Consider the following 17,001-nt stretch of genomic DNA (forward strand, 5'->3'; position numbering starts at 1 on the left):
GACTGAGTAAGTTTCCTTTAGTCAGGACTAAACAATTTTACCTTGATGGGGGGGGGACCACAAAATCGTTTTGTTTTTCCTTTTTTTATTCGGCCATTTCACACAATTCAGAAAAACCTGAAAGAAAGATAGGCCTGTGTTTATGATATTATGAATGAAATGTGCGTTAAATGGAAGAACATCAAGATGTGATTGACTTTAGCCATGTTAATACAGTTGATTCAGCCCCTACCAGCTCATTTCATTTGGGAAAGACCCAGAGGTGAATTCCATCCCCCCACCCCTTTCCTCTTCTTCGTACACACACGGTGCACGTGAACGTTCTCAGTCAGCAGGAGCGCCTGCAGCTGCAGGGGGCACCAACTTGCTGTTTCCGATCCAGACACTGTGATATGACAGAATAGAAAACGTTGTTGCGGCGCAGATTTCTTTCTTTTTTATTTTTTACTCAGCGCTTGTGCGCCCCTTTTGTGTCATGAAAAAATGCCGCCCCGGGCAACTGCCCTGTCTGCCCGTGCCTAAAACCGCTACTGCCTGTGCAGAGTAAATCTAGTCTGACTCATTGAGGCGCTGAGATCTAAACTGTCTAAGCTGCTCTTGTGTCCTTGGGCAAGACACTTAACCCACCTTGCCTGCTGGTGGTGGTCGGAGGGATTGGAGGCACCAGTGCTTGACAGCCTTGCCTCTGTCAGTGCACCCCAGGGCAGCTGTGGCTACAATGTAGCTCATCACCACCAGTGTGTGAATGGATGAATGATGCACTGTTGTGTAAAGCACTTTGGAGTCCTCTGAATCTGACAGGCGCTATACAAGTGCAGGTCATTTATCATATTTCCAAATACAGTAATTCATCTTTGTACAAAAGTATGCTTTGTAATGTACATTTTGAGACTGTCCCATCATTTCAACCACAACGGTGACATCAATATTGATTTATTTACTTATATGTTGTACCTATATTGCGATGAATATAGTTATTGCAGATTTCCTTGAAATATAGTGGTAATATTTTGAGTAGGGATGGACAATATATCGACATCAATATTGGTATCAGCCGATGTTAGTCATTTTTAACATATCGATATCGGTTTGATAAATAAAACCGGGCCGATATTAACAACCAATATTTTTTCCATCTCTTCTCCATCTGTTTGCCTGTTTCAGAGGGTGAGGGGGGTGACGTGCAATTGTTTTAGTCATGTGAACTGTGAATGAAATCATCTCAGAAGCGTAAATGTGTGTGTTGTGTGTATAAATAATTATTTAAATTTGGCCTTAGTAATTTTCATTTTATACAAAATCTGCTCATTTTAGAAGCATTATATCGGTATCTGCAAATATTGGTTATTGGCCATAACAGCTGGTATCAGCTCAAAAATTTCATATTGGTGCATCACTAATTTTGAGGCAATATCTCCAAATTCTAGTGCTTTAATAAAACAATGAAAAGGGATTATTTAAAATTTTTCTAAAGAATAATGTAAAAATACAGACATAAAGATTTGCAAAAAGAAGTTAAATAAAAACATTGTTTCTTTAATGCGGGAATCCAAGACACATTTAAAGGTTTGGACCTAGCTTGACCCAGTTTAAAGGAATAACACACAAAACATTACCAAAATATGTAATTATGCAGTTAAATAACTAAACCAATGTCAATAAACCTGCACACCCACTTAATACAGTGTGAAAGGCTGTAGTGTTTCATTTTTTTCCCACATAATTTGATATTTAAAGATCCAAATGTCTAATCAGGAAAGTACCTAAAGCTGCTTAAATTCCTTGTTATTTTAACCCTCAAGTGCTAAATGCAACTATCTCCACTTCACAGACCCATCTACTAAAGTATCTACAGTACACCACAATCACTAAGCCAGTACAGCATCATGCATGCTTTCGGAGGTGAACTTAACCCTCACATTCTCCCTTATCTGGCCCCCCATGTCTGAATCTCTGAAGAAGACAGGGAACTTGGGAGTGAAGCATTCCTGAGGAACTTGTTAACATTCCTCGAAACGTACTGAATCAGCACAGTACAGCTGGCTCTACATGCTCGGCCTGCAAGGATGGATGAGGTTTTTTTAAATAGAGTCGTGTACATTTACATGTTTACTTTTTAAGATGAAGGTTCTCTGTGTATCAATAAAAAAGGGGTTTCAGTGTCGACAGGAGCAGCTCAGGGTTTATGAAAGGGTCTTTCACATCACACCACCTTCCTGAAAGACCCCTCAAACATTCTTCCAAAGATGGTAAGAAAATGTTAAAGCAGAGGTTTGAATTACTGCTTAAATAAAACTGACATCACCATAAAATTGAACGTTAACAAAATAAAACTGATAGAAAATGACACTAAATTTGTTGGTCAAAAAATTAAGATCGATAACCCCTCAAAACGTTCTTTTCATTTATTTTTTACTCAGTATCTTTGTAAAGTAGCCATTACTTACATATGGTGCATTAAGAACATTTTGATATATGACTTGTTACTTTTATTTTAGTAGATTATAGATTAGATTAAGTTTTTTATAGAAGTGCTCCTACTTGTTTTATGCACATGTTTATGTTTATTTATTTGGCAGACGCTTTTATCCAGAGCGACGTACAATTGTTAACCTTTAGGGCATGTTGTGATCTGTGGGGGAAGCGGGGGTACCAGGAGGAAACCCACGCATGCATGGGGAGTACATGTAACTCCATGCAGAAAGGCTGCAACCGAGTTTTGAACCTGCAACCTTCTTGCTGCGAGGCAACGGTACTAACAACTGTGCCACCATGCAGCCCGGGATATCATAGGCATATCTTCACTTATTGTGTCTTTTATTCCTATGTACAGAATTATGGTCAAATGTGATAGCTTAAAGTGTTAAGAAATAAAACAGGATTGGACTGGATTGAAGAGAAGACAAAATCCATGATTAAAAAAAATGTGAATTTCATCTAAAACTAATGTATCAGTACTTTGACCTGCTTTCATTAAAAGCTAATTTAAAAAGATCATGATAAAGGTTCTTTTAATGGGGCAGTGGAATGAGGTCCATCCTCAACCGCATAGACATTAAAGAGTAGCCGCAGCTCCAACCGCTACTGCCTATGACGGCCGCTTTTGCAGGTTCTACTCCAGTGGTCCTCAATAGGTGGCCCGCGGACCATGTGTGGCCCGTGGGCCACCTCTTTGTGGCCCCCGAACCCCGCACTCACAGTGGAAGGGTATGAAGAGGGGAAAGTGAACACAGAAAGTGAAAGTTAAGTCAGGGTCCATCGTTTTAAGTCCCCACCTTCACAATGAGTCGAGAATGAGTGTGAGCTGCAAAGTCCGTCTGCTTGTATGAAGGTTGCAGACAACCTAGGAAGAAAAGTACCGGACCACAAGCGGTGAATCTATCTAGCATTCATTTATAGTCTGGATTTTACCAATATATCCTCAAACCTGAGTGGTGAGTGCTTGTTTTTCCTTCTTTCAACAAGACTGTTGCTAGCTGAAGCTAACTCAGCCCAGGATTGTGTTAACAGAGGCTCGGCAGCTGTCACTGTGACCCGGGTTTAAATATTCCTGACGCTAAAGTATGTTGGAACATGTAGATGTAGCAGGAGTGGCTATCATGTGACGAGTTATCACAGCCTTGCACAGAACATACGTTTTTCTCTCGCCTTTTTAACATTTCTAATGGACATAGAAAGCAGGTCATTCATGGCTTTAACTTTTTGGTATGCTACATTTGACCACCCAAGCTGTCTTTATTGAACAAGGAAAATGTTAATTTACGTTCTACTGCCACTTTAAACAAAAACTGAATTATGAACGTACTTATTTAGCAGTGAACTGGAAGCTCTGGAAACATCAGCCCGGATGTTACTGATCATCTAAACATGGTAACGTATGAGCGTCATCCCCTTCTTACTAGAAAAGCAACTGCTTGTCCAGCATACTGTCCAATATCAGACTACAGAGAGACAGACTGTTTCTCCACCTCACAGATAAGATAAAAACATAGAGAGAACACTCTGTCTTGTACGAAGCACACTGGCTCATAAATGGAATCCATCTTTTACTTAACTAGATACTTGGTAGTCTTCTTTTTCTCCAGGGGCAACATGAAAACACCACTCCCAAAAATTTGCAAAAACTACAAGCAAACTGACTTAATTAAATTTGGCCAATACAAAAAATTTTCTGGGTTGATGTCCTCTCACTGGACTACAACAAATTAAAGATGTCTGTTTAAAGGGACAATGTGTAGTTTTTATCATTAATCTCTGGAAACATCCATCAAAATGTTGCTGTAAATGAATAAAAATATACCCAGTTGTTGAAAAACTATTGGCAGCTTCTTAATTTATAACCATTAAAATCTGGTCTAATATACATGGGAGCAGGTTTAAGTCTCTGCGTGATACCATATTAGATGCTGTGTTTCCTTCTACAGGAGCCCTTGAGGACAAAATGCATTTACTGATTTGTAACAGACGATTACAAAACTTTCACCATTCATAAACGTTGTTGTTTTACACATTTACCTCTTCACTTGTTGCCAGTGATGAAAGGAGGTCTGATGTGCTTGTTCAATTTACTGAAGTTTGCACTCCCCAGGGCTTTTTGACCCGAAAGGGCATCCGTTGCCATGTCTTACTCCAACACAAAAATACAGCTTGCTTGCAACAATTTAGGTATCTACTGCCCCCTATCACCAGGAAAAATACACACCATCACTTTTAATCGTAAAAGAAACTTTTTTGTTGTTGTTTTTGGGGCAAAATCCAGATTAATATCATCTTAATAGTTGATATTGAGTATGGAAATAACATAGCTGTAGCTTTGATGGATGTGAGGAGCTTTGATTGTAACAGGATTACTAGGACAAAGAATTGTTTTTACGTGTTTAGAAGCTCTTAGCTTTAGCAGTGGTAGTACTCATCAATCGGCAAATTGGGAATCCAATAGAGGACAAGGAGAAATGGAAAGATGGAGATTAAAGAAAGTGAAAACACTGAGGAAAATAAATACTACTTTATTAAGATGAAGCAGATCAAACGCAAGTAGGGTAAGATGGCAGGAAGTCAAACTACAGAATGCCTGTTTGAGGATTGGTAGTGAAGGTGCTGGAGCAGGTGGGCAGACAGAAATGCAGACAGGAAGTTACGCAAGGCAGCTGATCCAGACAACGAGGCAGGCAGACGTACATGTAAGACAGATGTGAGAGAGGAGCATGCTTGTGTGTGTGTAGCTGGTGTTTTGTAGAAAAAAGTGGTATCCAAGGATACGTGGCTTTGGTAGTCTCAAAAACACTTGCAAGGAGCTGTGAGCACAGGAGAAGAGAAACAAAAACGATAAATCAGGTAAAACACAAAGTGTTACCAAACGTTACCTGAAGTGTTAAACTATGGAATATGCTACCATTTATTTGTTATTACAGCTGTGATTAGCAGTTAAATTAAATAAAAGACCAACTTGTGTTGCTCTCATTTCCATCATGCATCATGTGTGTACCATGGTGGTAATGTCTCCAAGACATAGGGGTAGGTTAAAAAGAAGTAATGATCATGCCAGCCTTCTGCCTAAGCAACAAAACCATCTCACCATCACGCTTCAATAATGTGATTGGGTCTTGTAGCATATTGGTCAATCTTGGGCATTAAGCCATGATGAGGGCACCAGAGAGAAGTTCAGAATTATGGACATATACTAGTTCTAAGAGCGTAGCAGTGTAATGTCCAGAAATGGTCCATTTCCACCTACATATTGACCTAGAGGCAACTGGTCATCTGCAGACTTAATTCTATCCCCTAAAGTGGATTTTACACACTATCTTCCAGAAGCCAGAAGGATACTGCATTCCATCAGCTGGAGTTCAGAGCCTCTCTGCAGCTCTGAACACATGATAACGTATTGTCAACATCATGCCCTTCCTCAAGGCCTTAAGCTGGCCTTATCTATCTGCCTGCTTCACAGGACAAAAGATGAACTTCCACAACTAATAAGTTAAACAATCATTAAATAAACATTTGTTTATTGTCACTTATAATAATTATAATATAAATGAAATGCTTTCATTAATCTGTGCTTAAATTAATAAGGTTGATTAATCTGTGCTTGAATGACTGAAGTTTGAAAGGACTTATATATATGATGAAATGAATGTTGGATATGACAAGGTTCATAAGAGAGAAATTAAAGTTAAGTTAAATGTCATGACACATAGACATTTTCTTACCCCCACAAAGCAGAACCTCTGTATCTGAAAGAAGGCATGTTTCTGAGATTCTTGGTAACATCCCTTAACATGGCACGCTCCTGATTTGTTAAAAAATTAATATGAGAATATAAAAACAGAGCTCACTTTATGGTGGCTGAGTTCTAGAGAAAGCTTCGGACAGGCCATCCGTAGTGAAATCTCTTTAACCCTGAGCAATTCTGGCAAGCTGCCAAAACCCTGCTAAAAGTTGCGTACAGCTGACACAGCAAAATGGTTCCTTCAGAGCCAAGCAGAGACAACTTCAACTCTTTAAGAGTTATTCCTGAGACACAAATTAGTTCCAACCTGTGTGCCTGGAGATATCTCTGGACTAGGGCTGGGCGATATGACGATTTTAGACCGTTTTACGATCTACACATCTGACGGTCTGTCATTTTTGAGAGACCTTTTTATCACGATTCGCAGCTCTGCTGTTGAATTTCTGCCTCTGAATGAAAAGGGAACTTACCCCAGGCGAATGACATGCCTTTGTTTGACCCTTAACCAATCAGAGTGAGTCATAGTAATATATTAGTTCCCCGCTTGTTTTCACCTGTGTGTGAACAAACATGGCTTCGGCCGTGGCTGAGAGCGACAACGAGGTTTTCGTTCCGAAGAGGAACGCCTCGTCCATTATATGGAACTGGTTTCGTCCCCCCTCCCCCTGCCACACCTGGTGTGAGGGGTTGTGCCTTGGTCTGCCTGAGTGTTCGTGGCAACCGGGTCTGGGGGTTTAAGAATTTGGCATCTGCCTGATAGATCCCGGTGGCTGCCTGGTGGGGTCTGGGTCCCTGGGCTCTGCTGGGTCCCCGGCGGGGGTGGTCGCCCCTGGGTCCTGGGTCGCTGGGTCCCGGGCTCGGCCGGCTAGGGGGTGGGAGGCTGCGGGCGGGCCTGAGGGCTTGCCGCTGATATCTCCCGGGACTCCGCCGGCTGCTGGTTGTGGCCCCCCGGGGCGATCCTCTGTGCCTCTCGAGGGGGACGGGGGCCTTTCTGGTTGCGGTCTCCTTGGGGTTCCTGTGTTCTGGGGCAGCGCCTGGATCTCTGAGACTTGGAGCTCCCCCCCGTCTCCTGCGCATCTTTGGGGGGCGGATCTGTGGTCCCTCACACTCTCTGTTGGACGCTCCTATAGAGAAACCTTAAATAAACAAGCGCGTGTACACACACAGGTGCTCACATGGTGCTCTCAAAAGTATGGGCTTGGGAACGTTAAACACAGGTCTTAAGACTATGGTGGGCACTTAATGCACTGTGATTTATTATCGTGATTCTTCAGTTAAGCAATGTTGATTATATATTTCTTCATCAAGTTGACGCAGTGATAGCTTGATCTTGTTGTATTGTTGTTGTGTCCCATTTTTTTTGCCCTTTTGCTTTTTTTGTCTTTTTCTGCAGGTCTAGAAGCAGACTCTTGTTCATTATTGTTTATTTTTGTTTATTTTGTTTTCTTACTTTTCATGAACTTGACTCTCTTCTTGAAGTAACACGAAGTGTTTGATCACTGAAAAAGCAAAGAATCCTAGAATATTCTGATTAAACATTTAAAGACCAAGTAGGTTGATATTCTATATGTATATAGAATATTACATCTTCCTGGTCATAAGTAAAGGTAATATTTTAAGCTTAAAAGCAACAATATTTACCCCTCTACATATTATATGTACATCTCTACAGCAGCATAATGGCTGAATTTTCAAGGAATGTGGTTCCAAATCTGATGGTATCCAACCTCGTGTTAACAGGTTCAGGGAAGAATAGCAGGATGCTAATCAATTATGAACCCAGTAAAAATAAATAAATAAATACACAAATTACCTCGTCAAACCTTCTTTCAAAAGAGCTGGTAGAGGTTCTTTGGAACATATTTATGTAACCATGTTAGGGATTAGGGGTTGCATGACTTCATTGTTTTTTAAAGTCAACAGTCAAGTAATGAAAATCAAGTTGACTTTGACTAGTCATTGATGACGTCATACACCTGAAGCAGGTTGGTTTGCTGGAGTTTTTGACAATTAAAATTGTGTCCACAATTTCAAAGTTAAACACATCTCCTCTAACAACGGTAGTTCCTGCATCTTTACTGTTCCGCTGCTTCAGCCCTCTCCCCCCTCAAACTCACTGATGCGTCTGCAGCCTCTCAGAGTTCCTGCTGCTCTAAACATTAAAATAATTATTTCATTTTCAGTTTCTCACTTCTGATTACCTTCAATGGTGTCATTTTGTTGCAACCACCAGGTACAAAAACAAACTTGTTTTCATTTGACTATTTTTCTGTCCTGTCTCTGTTTATCTTCCTGTATCTCCTCTCAATCCTAAAGAAACACTGCTATATGATCAAAATGTCAGTTTTTTCATCCAGGAGCAGGGATCGAGTTATGGGGGGCTAGATATCTTTCAGGGAAAGATCCAGTTATCCAGTTTCTACCCAAATTACAATACTTATGGATGCTCAGCGTAGCGGGATTCTGTTGAGCAGAGAGGACGCAGAGCGCTGATTGTTGGTACACCCGCTGCGTCCGGCGCAAAATACATTCTCAAGGTGGCACAACAAAGCAATATTATTAACACATGATCATTCATATGCGTTTATATCCTCTGGTACTCAGTCTTTTAATTGTTCCTGATGCGCTCAGCTCATCATGTGCTGCGGTGATTTCACCTCACTGACGCAGCATCGAAACGCGCACTCCGCTTTGCGGTCAGGAGATCCCTTTGATCTGCTCAAAAGTAACTGATGAGGTGAAAAAAGTAAGAATCCAGGCAGCAGTTTTACTGGAGAATTTAGAGGAGATGCAGGAAGATGAGACACACAGGACAGGACAGGAAAATAGTTAAATAAAAACAAGAAAACAAAGCTTGAAAGTAAAATGTAGGTAGATTTATCTCCACTACACGTTTTTACCTGTATACAACAATAAGTTATACACATGTAATATTTATACATCTGATACAATTCAGACCATGGTTGGTGCTATTGTAGGCCGTTTCAAGGCATTTTGGGGGCTAAGGCAAAACGGAACACCCCCCTAACCCGTACAAAATAGACATGCCACCATTGCATTAGCTGCAGAAATTAAATGTTTTTACCATTTCCAATACAAATGCATGTTAATGAAATGCATTATATTTTACTGGATATATGTATGTGTTATTTTGACTAAGATGAGTGTTATTAATACAAACCTAAAATGTTACCGAAATGTTGGTCAAATATTTTAAAAAAGTTTTAACAATAAATATCAGATGGGAAAGGGGGAACTAAACACCAATCTAATGCATATTATTGAGCCTTTTATAATATTTTGCCTTTAAAAAAGTGAGGCAGTTGAATGCACAGAGTATGCATGTACTGGCGCATGGTCAGGATGGTACCACCTCTGCCTCAATTTGAGCCAGGAAAAACCCTGGTTATCTGCATGATAATATTTTAGCTGGCAACAAGTTTTTATCCCCAACTGGTGCAATGAGTTGCTTCTCATTTGTTAAACAACCATGTGGAAAGACACATTTTGTGGCCGTGGAAAAGATGTCAGTCTGTTTGAGAAGGGTCAGATCATTCGCATGCATCAAGCAGAGTAAACATCTAAAGAGATTACAGAAATTACTAAAACTGGGTTAAGAACTGTCCAAGTCATTATTAAAAACTGGTCTGATGAGTCCAGATGGACCCTGTTCCAGAGTGATGGGTGCATCAGGGTAAGAAGAGAGGCAGATGAAGTGAAGCACCCATCATGCCGAGTGCCTACTGTACAAGCCTGTGGGGGCAGTGCTATGATCTGGGATTCTGCAGTTGATCAGGTCTAGGTTCAGCAACAGGATGTGCTCCAAGAATGAGGTCAGCTGACTACCTGAATATACTGAATGACCAGGTTATTCCATCTTCCCTGATGACACGGGCATATTCTAAGATGACAACACCAGGATTCATCAGGCTCAAATAGTGAAAGAGTGGTTCAGGGAGCATGAGACATCATTTTCACACATGGATTGGCCACCACAGAGACCAGACTTTAACCCCATTGAGAATCTTTGGGATGTACTGGAGAAGGCTTTGTGAGTGGTCAGACTCTACCATCATCAATAGGGCTGTCGCGGTTGAGGAATTCCCCCTGCGGTGATTCAGGGTGGCTTAATATTGCGGTGTGCGATATTATTGCAGCATTTTCTTTTTATTGCAGTACTATCTAAACATAATGTTTACACATTTAAAAAAGGTAAAAAATTGCTGTGCCTTCTTTTATAACACTTTACTGAATGCAGATCAAAGGGCAGTAACAACACAGATGGCAGTAACGTTTGTTTCTCCGACAGTCGGAGTCCGACTGAACTTAAAAACAACAAAATTCAGGAGGTTAAACTTTTAAATGCAAATTTGGCTGCAGCATCTAACAAATAAGAAACAAGTCCCCATTTTGTTTAGTTGTTTAAAATCAAGCATAAAAAATTACATGTACCGGGCGCGCGCGCGCCGGGGGGCGGCCGCACTATCATTTCACTTTCACACACACGAATGACGGTGATTTATAGCTCGGTCACGTCCTTGTTGCCCACAAGGAAAACCAGCATGTTAACCATATACGGTTTGAGAGAGGATCTGAGAGGGGTGGCAACATTTCCAGCAACACTGAAAACCCTCTCGGATGGTGCGCTCGTTGCACTAACGCACACGTACTTGCGTGCGACTCTGGCGAGCAAAGGGAATCTCTCCCGGTTGTTGCTCCACCATGTCAGGGGGGTTTCTTTAGGGTAGATGCATTCCTCCTGCAGGTAGCGAGTGAACTCCAGCTCGGCTCAAACTCTCTTCGGGACGGTTGCAGAAGCAGTGCTTGTCCGGGACTTCAGCAGGTCTCCGAGCGTTTATTTATTTATTTATTTTTTTGCCGCTGGTGGCAGCTCTGTCTCGGCTAAGGACTCTTGGCTGCGCAGCAGCTGACGTACTGAAAACCAAAGTGCTCCCAAAGGAGCGAAGCAACGTTTCGTTTTGATACCAGTGCAGCCATCCTTCTCAACATGCATCGAGTTGAACCAAGTTCAGTAATCGCGGTGGCCCATGATGCAGCGCGGTGGGCTTCTTCATATTGCGATATTTCATTTTTGCGGTTACCGCGACAGCCCTAATCATCAATGCAAGATCTTGGTGAAAGATTAGTCCAACACTGGATGGAAATGAATCTTGTGACATTGCAAGCTTATCGAAACAACGCCACAGTGAATGCATAATGTAATTAAAGCTAAAGGGGGACCAATGAAATATTAGAGTTTGTGACCTTTTATATATTTTTTTTGGGTAGGGGCTCTCTTGGGCCAGGCAGTGTTTGTTAATTTGAATAAACTTTACGTGTGAAATCAGCATGATGAGGAAAACAAACATTCTCTTACTGGAATACACAACCCATATTTTGGAACTGCGCTGCTCTGGGTGGCTGCATGTTGGAGTAGCTCTGTTGACTATATGTAAGTTTTGCCTTTTCTTGGACATTTTTTCTTCTAGTTTCTCAAGAAAAACGGTATTTTTTGGGACATTTTACTTATCTGTTTCTCATGCTGTGAAGCTTGGAGGATTTTTACTGCTATTTTTTCACTTTTTGAGCATTTGTTATGATGCGTAACCATGGCAACAAGCTGGTTTACATTCGGGCGCAGCTGATTACCATTGGAAAGGCTGAAATAATACCTCAACTGAAGCCACAAATCCCAAATGAGCTAAAACAATAACTCTTTGATGACTTGATTATTATTATTATTATTATGAGCTACTACAGCAATGAATTTCCTTCTGGGATTAATAAAGTACTTTTGAATTGAATTGAATTGAATATGCCAACACAAAATTTTATATAACTCGATGTTGCAACTCTGGCAAGAAACTAAAATACTTAAAACCCACAATGATTACACTTGTGTGAACAAAGAGAAAGGGGAAAACACTTGGATTATGATTCTATTAATTCTATTATGGATTAGTGTTCAGGATCAGGGCTGGATTTGAGGATTATCAGACTCATGTGATCTTACCTTGTATCCAGCGTGGGTCCTGCTCTTTGCATTTGGTGTTGTGGAGCAGAGCTCAATGGCCTCAGGCTCATGAAATATCACCGTAGGCAATGGCTCCTTCCTCAGAGTCAGCACATTTAGCTTGGTCTTCAGCATTGTCTGAAAGTGCTGATGAAGAAAAAAATGACATGTAAACACTGTACTTTAAGGGAAGTTACAATCTGCGTCAAACAAGAAACAAGCTAAATGTGGGAATGATATTCAGTTTCCTCATAAACAACTGGTGTTGGCAAAGAAATGGCAACTCAAACATATTTAAGCTTTTTGTTTTTGTATGTGTGTGTGTGTGTGCATGCACGTGTGTGTGTAAGACCATAATCAAGTCCAAAATATCTCATCAAACTGCCAAAAAATCAATTATGTGAGTTAAGAAATGGTTTGTGTGAAAAACTTGCCAGTATTAACATTTCTATTTACATGCATACATAGAAAAGACATCTTGGTAGTGAAAAATTTAAATGGAGATGGTGTGGGGAGTTGATTAAGCTTCACATTAAATGTGAGAAACAGATCCTCTCCTCAAAACAAAGGGGGCTGCCAACTCCTCATTTCAAATGTTTCCTGAAACCAACCAGAACCACATGGTCGTAGTGGCTCTGTTCACTGCACCACCAAGGAATTTTAATTTCCTTAAAACAATCAAAATGCAAACTGAGCATTTCCTGGAGACATAGAAGAGTGATTTTTGTTATAAAGGTTGCAAAAGGAAAATTTCTGCACTGTTTTTCCTTATAGCTCTTGCAATCTAGGACTAAAAGTTACTGTATTAAAATGTAATTAATTACAATGCCAATATGCAAAAGTTTGATTTACCCAAACATTTGCACAAAGATTACAATTAATATATTGGTAGATTCTTTTTATGTTTGTTGTTATAACAAATTCCCTGACAAGTCACCTTTACAATGAGGTACAACTTGAATGGACATCTGTGCGAGTAGTGCCCTCCAGTGTAAAGATCCCCTGAAATATTCTCTTGTTGGTGTTCACAATGGCGTTGAGTTGCTTGGTGGATTGAATGACAGATTTACCCACAGTGATGAAGAATAACAGACCTTGTCAGAGGCCTCAGTAGCTTATGGAAGCTTTATGCGGAACCACAACACCCTGAAGCCCAAAATGAGAATGACTGCAAACAGGAGAGTTTGCAGGTTTTTTTTTTGGCAGTTTGTTTAGCTGTATTGCTCTGTCCACAGGAGTACAAGTTTTACCTCATTGCAACAGGGACTAATCAGAATTTTACATTTCCTACCTCTTGTGCTTAGCTTATACATGGGATGTTTTAAGACTTGCCCAAAACACAAAGTGTTTGATTAAGGCCAGCAATTATGAATGCAGCAGTTTTGTTTCTTATGCAGTTTGATCAAACAAAAAGAAACTGTTTCTGAATTTGTACTGACAGGCTAAGCTTGCCAAACCCAACTTTCCATCATAAATGTGGGGCCGTATTACAAGTCTTCATAATATGTAATCTTGTGCCCATTTTCTTTTTGCTACTGGATGCCAATACACTGATCTGACTGCCTTCACAGAAGTTTATCAGCTATACTTGGACAAACAGCACACAATAAATACAAGAACAATGTCTCAATTCTGGGACACTGAATATTGTTTGTGAAATATGAGACCCAAGTGGTGGTGGACGAGTGAAATGCATGACTGAAGCTCCCAACCGACTTTCCTCTTAAAAGTTTTTTTAGCCCGAAATTTGTACGAGACTCGACGTCTAATGCCTCACTTAAGATCTAACGTGCAAAGTGGCTCCTAGATGGATTGGTAGACTAATGACAAATATTAAAAAGAGCAAAAATGCTAGCACTGAGATCTGACTTTACTGAGATGTTTGAGGCAAAACTGGTGGAAGATTTGTACTTTATCAAATCTCAGCTACGGGAGCGGAGATTCGAGCTGCAAAACACCTTCACTGAGCTCTGGTCAGACATTGTCCACCTGGTCCAACAAGGTTATCTCTTTGCAGAGTATGGTTGTGGAGCTTAAGAGGAACATTTCAGCACTGCAAGATAAATGTGATGAGCTTGAAAGGGGTTGAGAAGATGTAATATTGGACTTCCCTGAGTTCCAGAGGGTCCAGGGTCTAGTTCGAGAACAGCGGTGGCTAAAATCTTTTGAGAAGTGATACAGTTGGAAGAAGCAACTTCCGTTTTTCACAATAAATCGATAAACAAAAGGCATTTTTTGTTTCATATGCACAGGTTTAACAACTTTTAACAACTATCAATGGCGGCTGAAGTTTAAATGCATAAAAGTAAGCCATAAATACAGTTTCTACTATCAAAGTAGTCACACTTTGTTGATCCAAACACTGCTGATCTCTCAACACAAATGATGGGCAGATTAAACAGTTCATGCCGATGCTTCTCCCACACAACGGGTGTTTGGATCTAACTTCCGCGTTTATTGCTCGGACTGTATCGCAAGATCTCGAAAATCCTGTGCATGCTTGTTTGCCCCCCCTCAGGTCTCCGCACCGGAGCGGAGCCGTTGTAGAGCAGGTACCAGTAAAAATTGAGTTCGGAAGCGAGCGGCTGCGGAAGGCGGGGGCGGACCGGAGCGGAGCGGAGGTAGTGGAATTTGGGGGTTAGTCGTGACAAACATTTGGCTTGCCGAGGTCTATCATGGGAGCCTCAGGAGGATTTTAAAAGAGTCCTGATAAGCCACTTGTAACATTTTATAGCTATCTTAATGTAATTACTCCACAATTGGGACGTTTAGAAAGAAGTGCAAAAAGAAGGAAAAAGGGCCACTTTAACGTTATCTGTGCACATACCGTAAGTTATGTGCCAGACTGTTAGCCTGCATGTACATCTTACAGTACAGTCTTTTTATATCCTCATCCTCACAGAAATCACTCCTTAGAATGTGTCCCAAATATTTTACTTTTCTCACCACTTCAAGGACTTGGTTTGTCAAATAAAAAGACGGAAAGATCATATTCCTGTCCTCTTTTGTTGCAGCAATCATCACAACACTTATTTGGGGGTTAAACAATGTCAAACTTCACCATATTTTGGACAGATCCTGAGCAGCTGTTGCAAAACCAGCACTGTAAGGGCGCAAGAGGACTGTATCATCAGCATACAAGCCGCTCACCCACTAAGCAGCCAGTTTGCATCTATTCAGTGCAATAGACAAATCATCAAGGTACAGGTTAAAGAGAACTGGAGCCAGAATCCCGCCTTGTCTGAGTCCACTGGATACAGCAAAAGGTTCAGAGACTTCCACTCCCCACTTAACCTGCATCGATTGGTGTGAATGCCAAAAAATGTATTATCCTGATCATATATGCAGGAACCTCTCTACTCGGTAGTTTAAGATACAGTTTAGTGTGGTTGACTCGGTCAAAGGCTTTGGAGGTGTCTCAAAAACACATAAAAACAGATGTATTTTGTCTCAGATACTTATTTTGTTTTGTTAAGGGTGTACATACAAAGATCAGTACTAAGCTCACTTTGAAAACCAAACTATTATCTGTTGTTGCTATAAAATCATTGAATCTTTCCAGCAGAATATGCTCAAACACTTTGGACAACACGTTGGCCAGGGCAACCGGCCTGTAGTTGACAGTACAGAATGTTTTTTCAGTTTTTTTCTTTTACTACAGGGATATCAATATTACCGCATGCTGTTTGTAAAACATTGTTACTGTTATATATCCCTATGTTGGTTGGCAATGTGATATCTCAGTTCTGTTGTACTAGTGTGTGTGTGTGTGTGTGTGTGTGTGTGTGTGTGTGTGTGTGTGTGTGTGTGTGTGTGTCTCTCTTTGCTTCTCCATCTTTTTGAAGGTCTAGAAGCAGATTCTTTTTGCATTTCTTTTTGTGAACTGACCCCCCCCCCCCCCCCCCCCCCCCCCGGCAACTTCTCTTCCATTCTCTTTTCTCTTTAATTTCCATCTCTGTGTCCGTTAGGTTCAAAAATAACCTAAGGTTATTTTAATTTAAAAAGTCTACAGCGCATGTAGCAGTAGTTACAAACCTAAGCATTGACCAATCTGGTATAGTATTCTGTCTTGTACTTCCTGCCATAACCCTCAGCTTTTTCTCAGCTTGGGATAGACTAATGTGTTACACTTTCTTGTGCCTCCCTTAAGGCTGCATTTGTCAATTTTTTTGTACCTCTGTCACCATGAAAGACACTTTCTCACATGAATGGACAAAAAGTGTTAGATTATTAAAGGAAATGCTGTTGTACCAAAGACGGACCAAAGCAGAATTTTTTATTCATTTTGGTGTACCTGTCAAGATTTTATCACTCTGCAACCAAACATAAAAGTACAAATGTGACGACAGAAAAGGAAGAGCTGTTTTTAGTAGGTACTTTATACTGGATCTCTATGAATTATTGGATACAATACTTCATAAAAGATTGACCTCTTAATATGAAGTTCAAACTGCCTCAAATGACCCCTTTTGATGAGAAAGCAGTACCTTATGGAGTCAATGTTATATCAATAAGGTCTCGCGAGACCACGCACAATCACATTCACCCACTGAGAAAACCCCCAAACAATCTGATGAACTCATGCTTTTACAAGCTGGTTTGGGAATGACAGTCAATGTTCCAGAGGATGTTGGATATGGATATGGAAGTATGTGAACTGCTATGACATTCATAAAGTAGAAAGTTTGGTACCATTTTGAGTTTGCACTAATGAATGTCAACACATAATATAATAAATGAATATCTCATTACTTTTGAT

General features: G+C 40.6%; 1 protein-coding gene across 2 annotated transcripts in view; it reads right to left on the reverse strand.

Moving 5' to 3' along the window:
• The window catches only part of pid1 (phosphotyrosine interaction domain containing 1), a 49,990-nt gene that overhangs the window by 17,786 nt on the left and 15,203 nt on the right, over nucleotides 1-17,001 (reverse strand). Inside the window, exon 2 of one of the 2 annotated variants that reach the window (XM_015951770.3) lies at nucleotides 12,243-12,389. The exons of the other annotated variant lie outside the window; for it this stretch is intronic. Coding sequence (XP_015807256.1) covers nucleotides 12,243-12,389 — 147 coding nt within the window. The remainder of the gene's footprint in view (nucleotides 1-12,242; nucleotides 12,390-17,001) is intronic. 2 annotated transcript variants of the gene reach the window in all.

The sequence above is a fragment of the Nothobranchius furzeri genome, chromosome 13 (assembly GCF_043380555.1).
Source record: "Nothobranchius furzeri strain GRZ-AD chromosome 13, NfurGRZ-RIMD1, whole genome shotgun sequence".
NCBI lineage: Eukaryota > Metazoa > Chordata > Actinopteri > Cyprinodontiformes > Nothobranchiidae > Nothobranchius > Nothobranchius furzeri.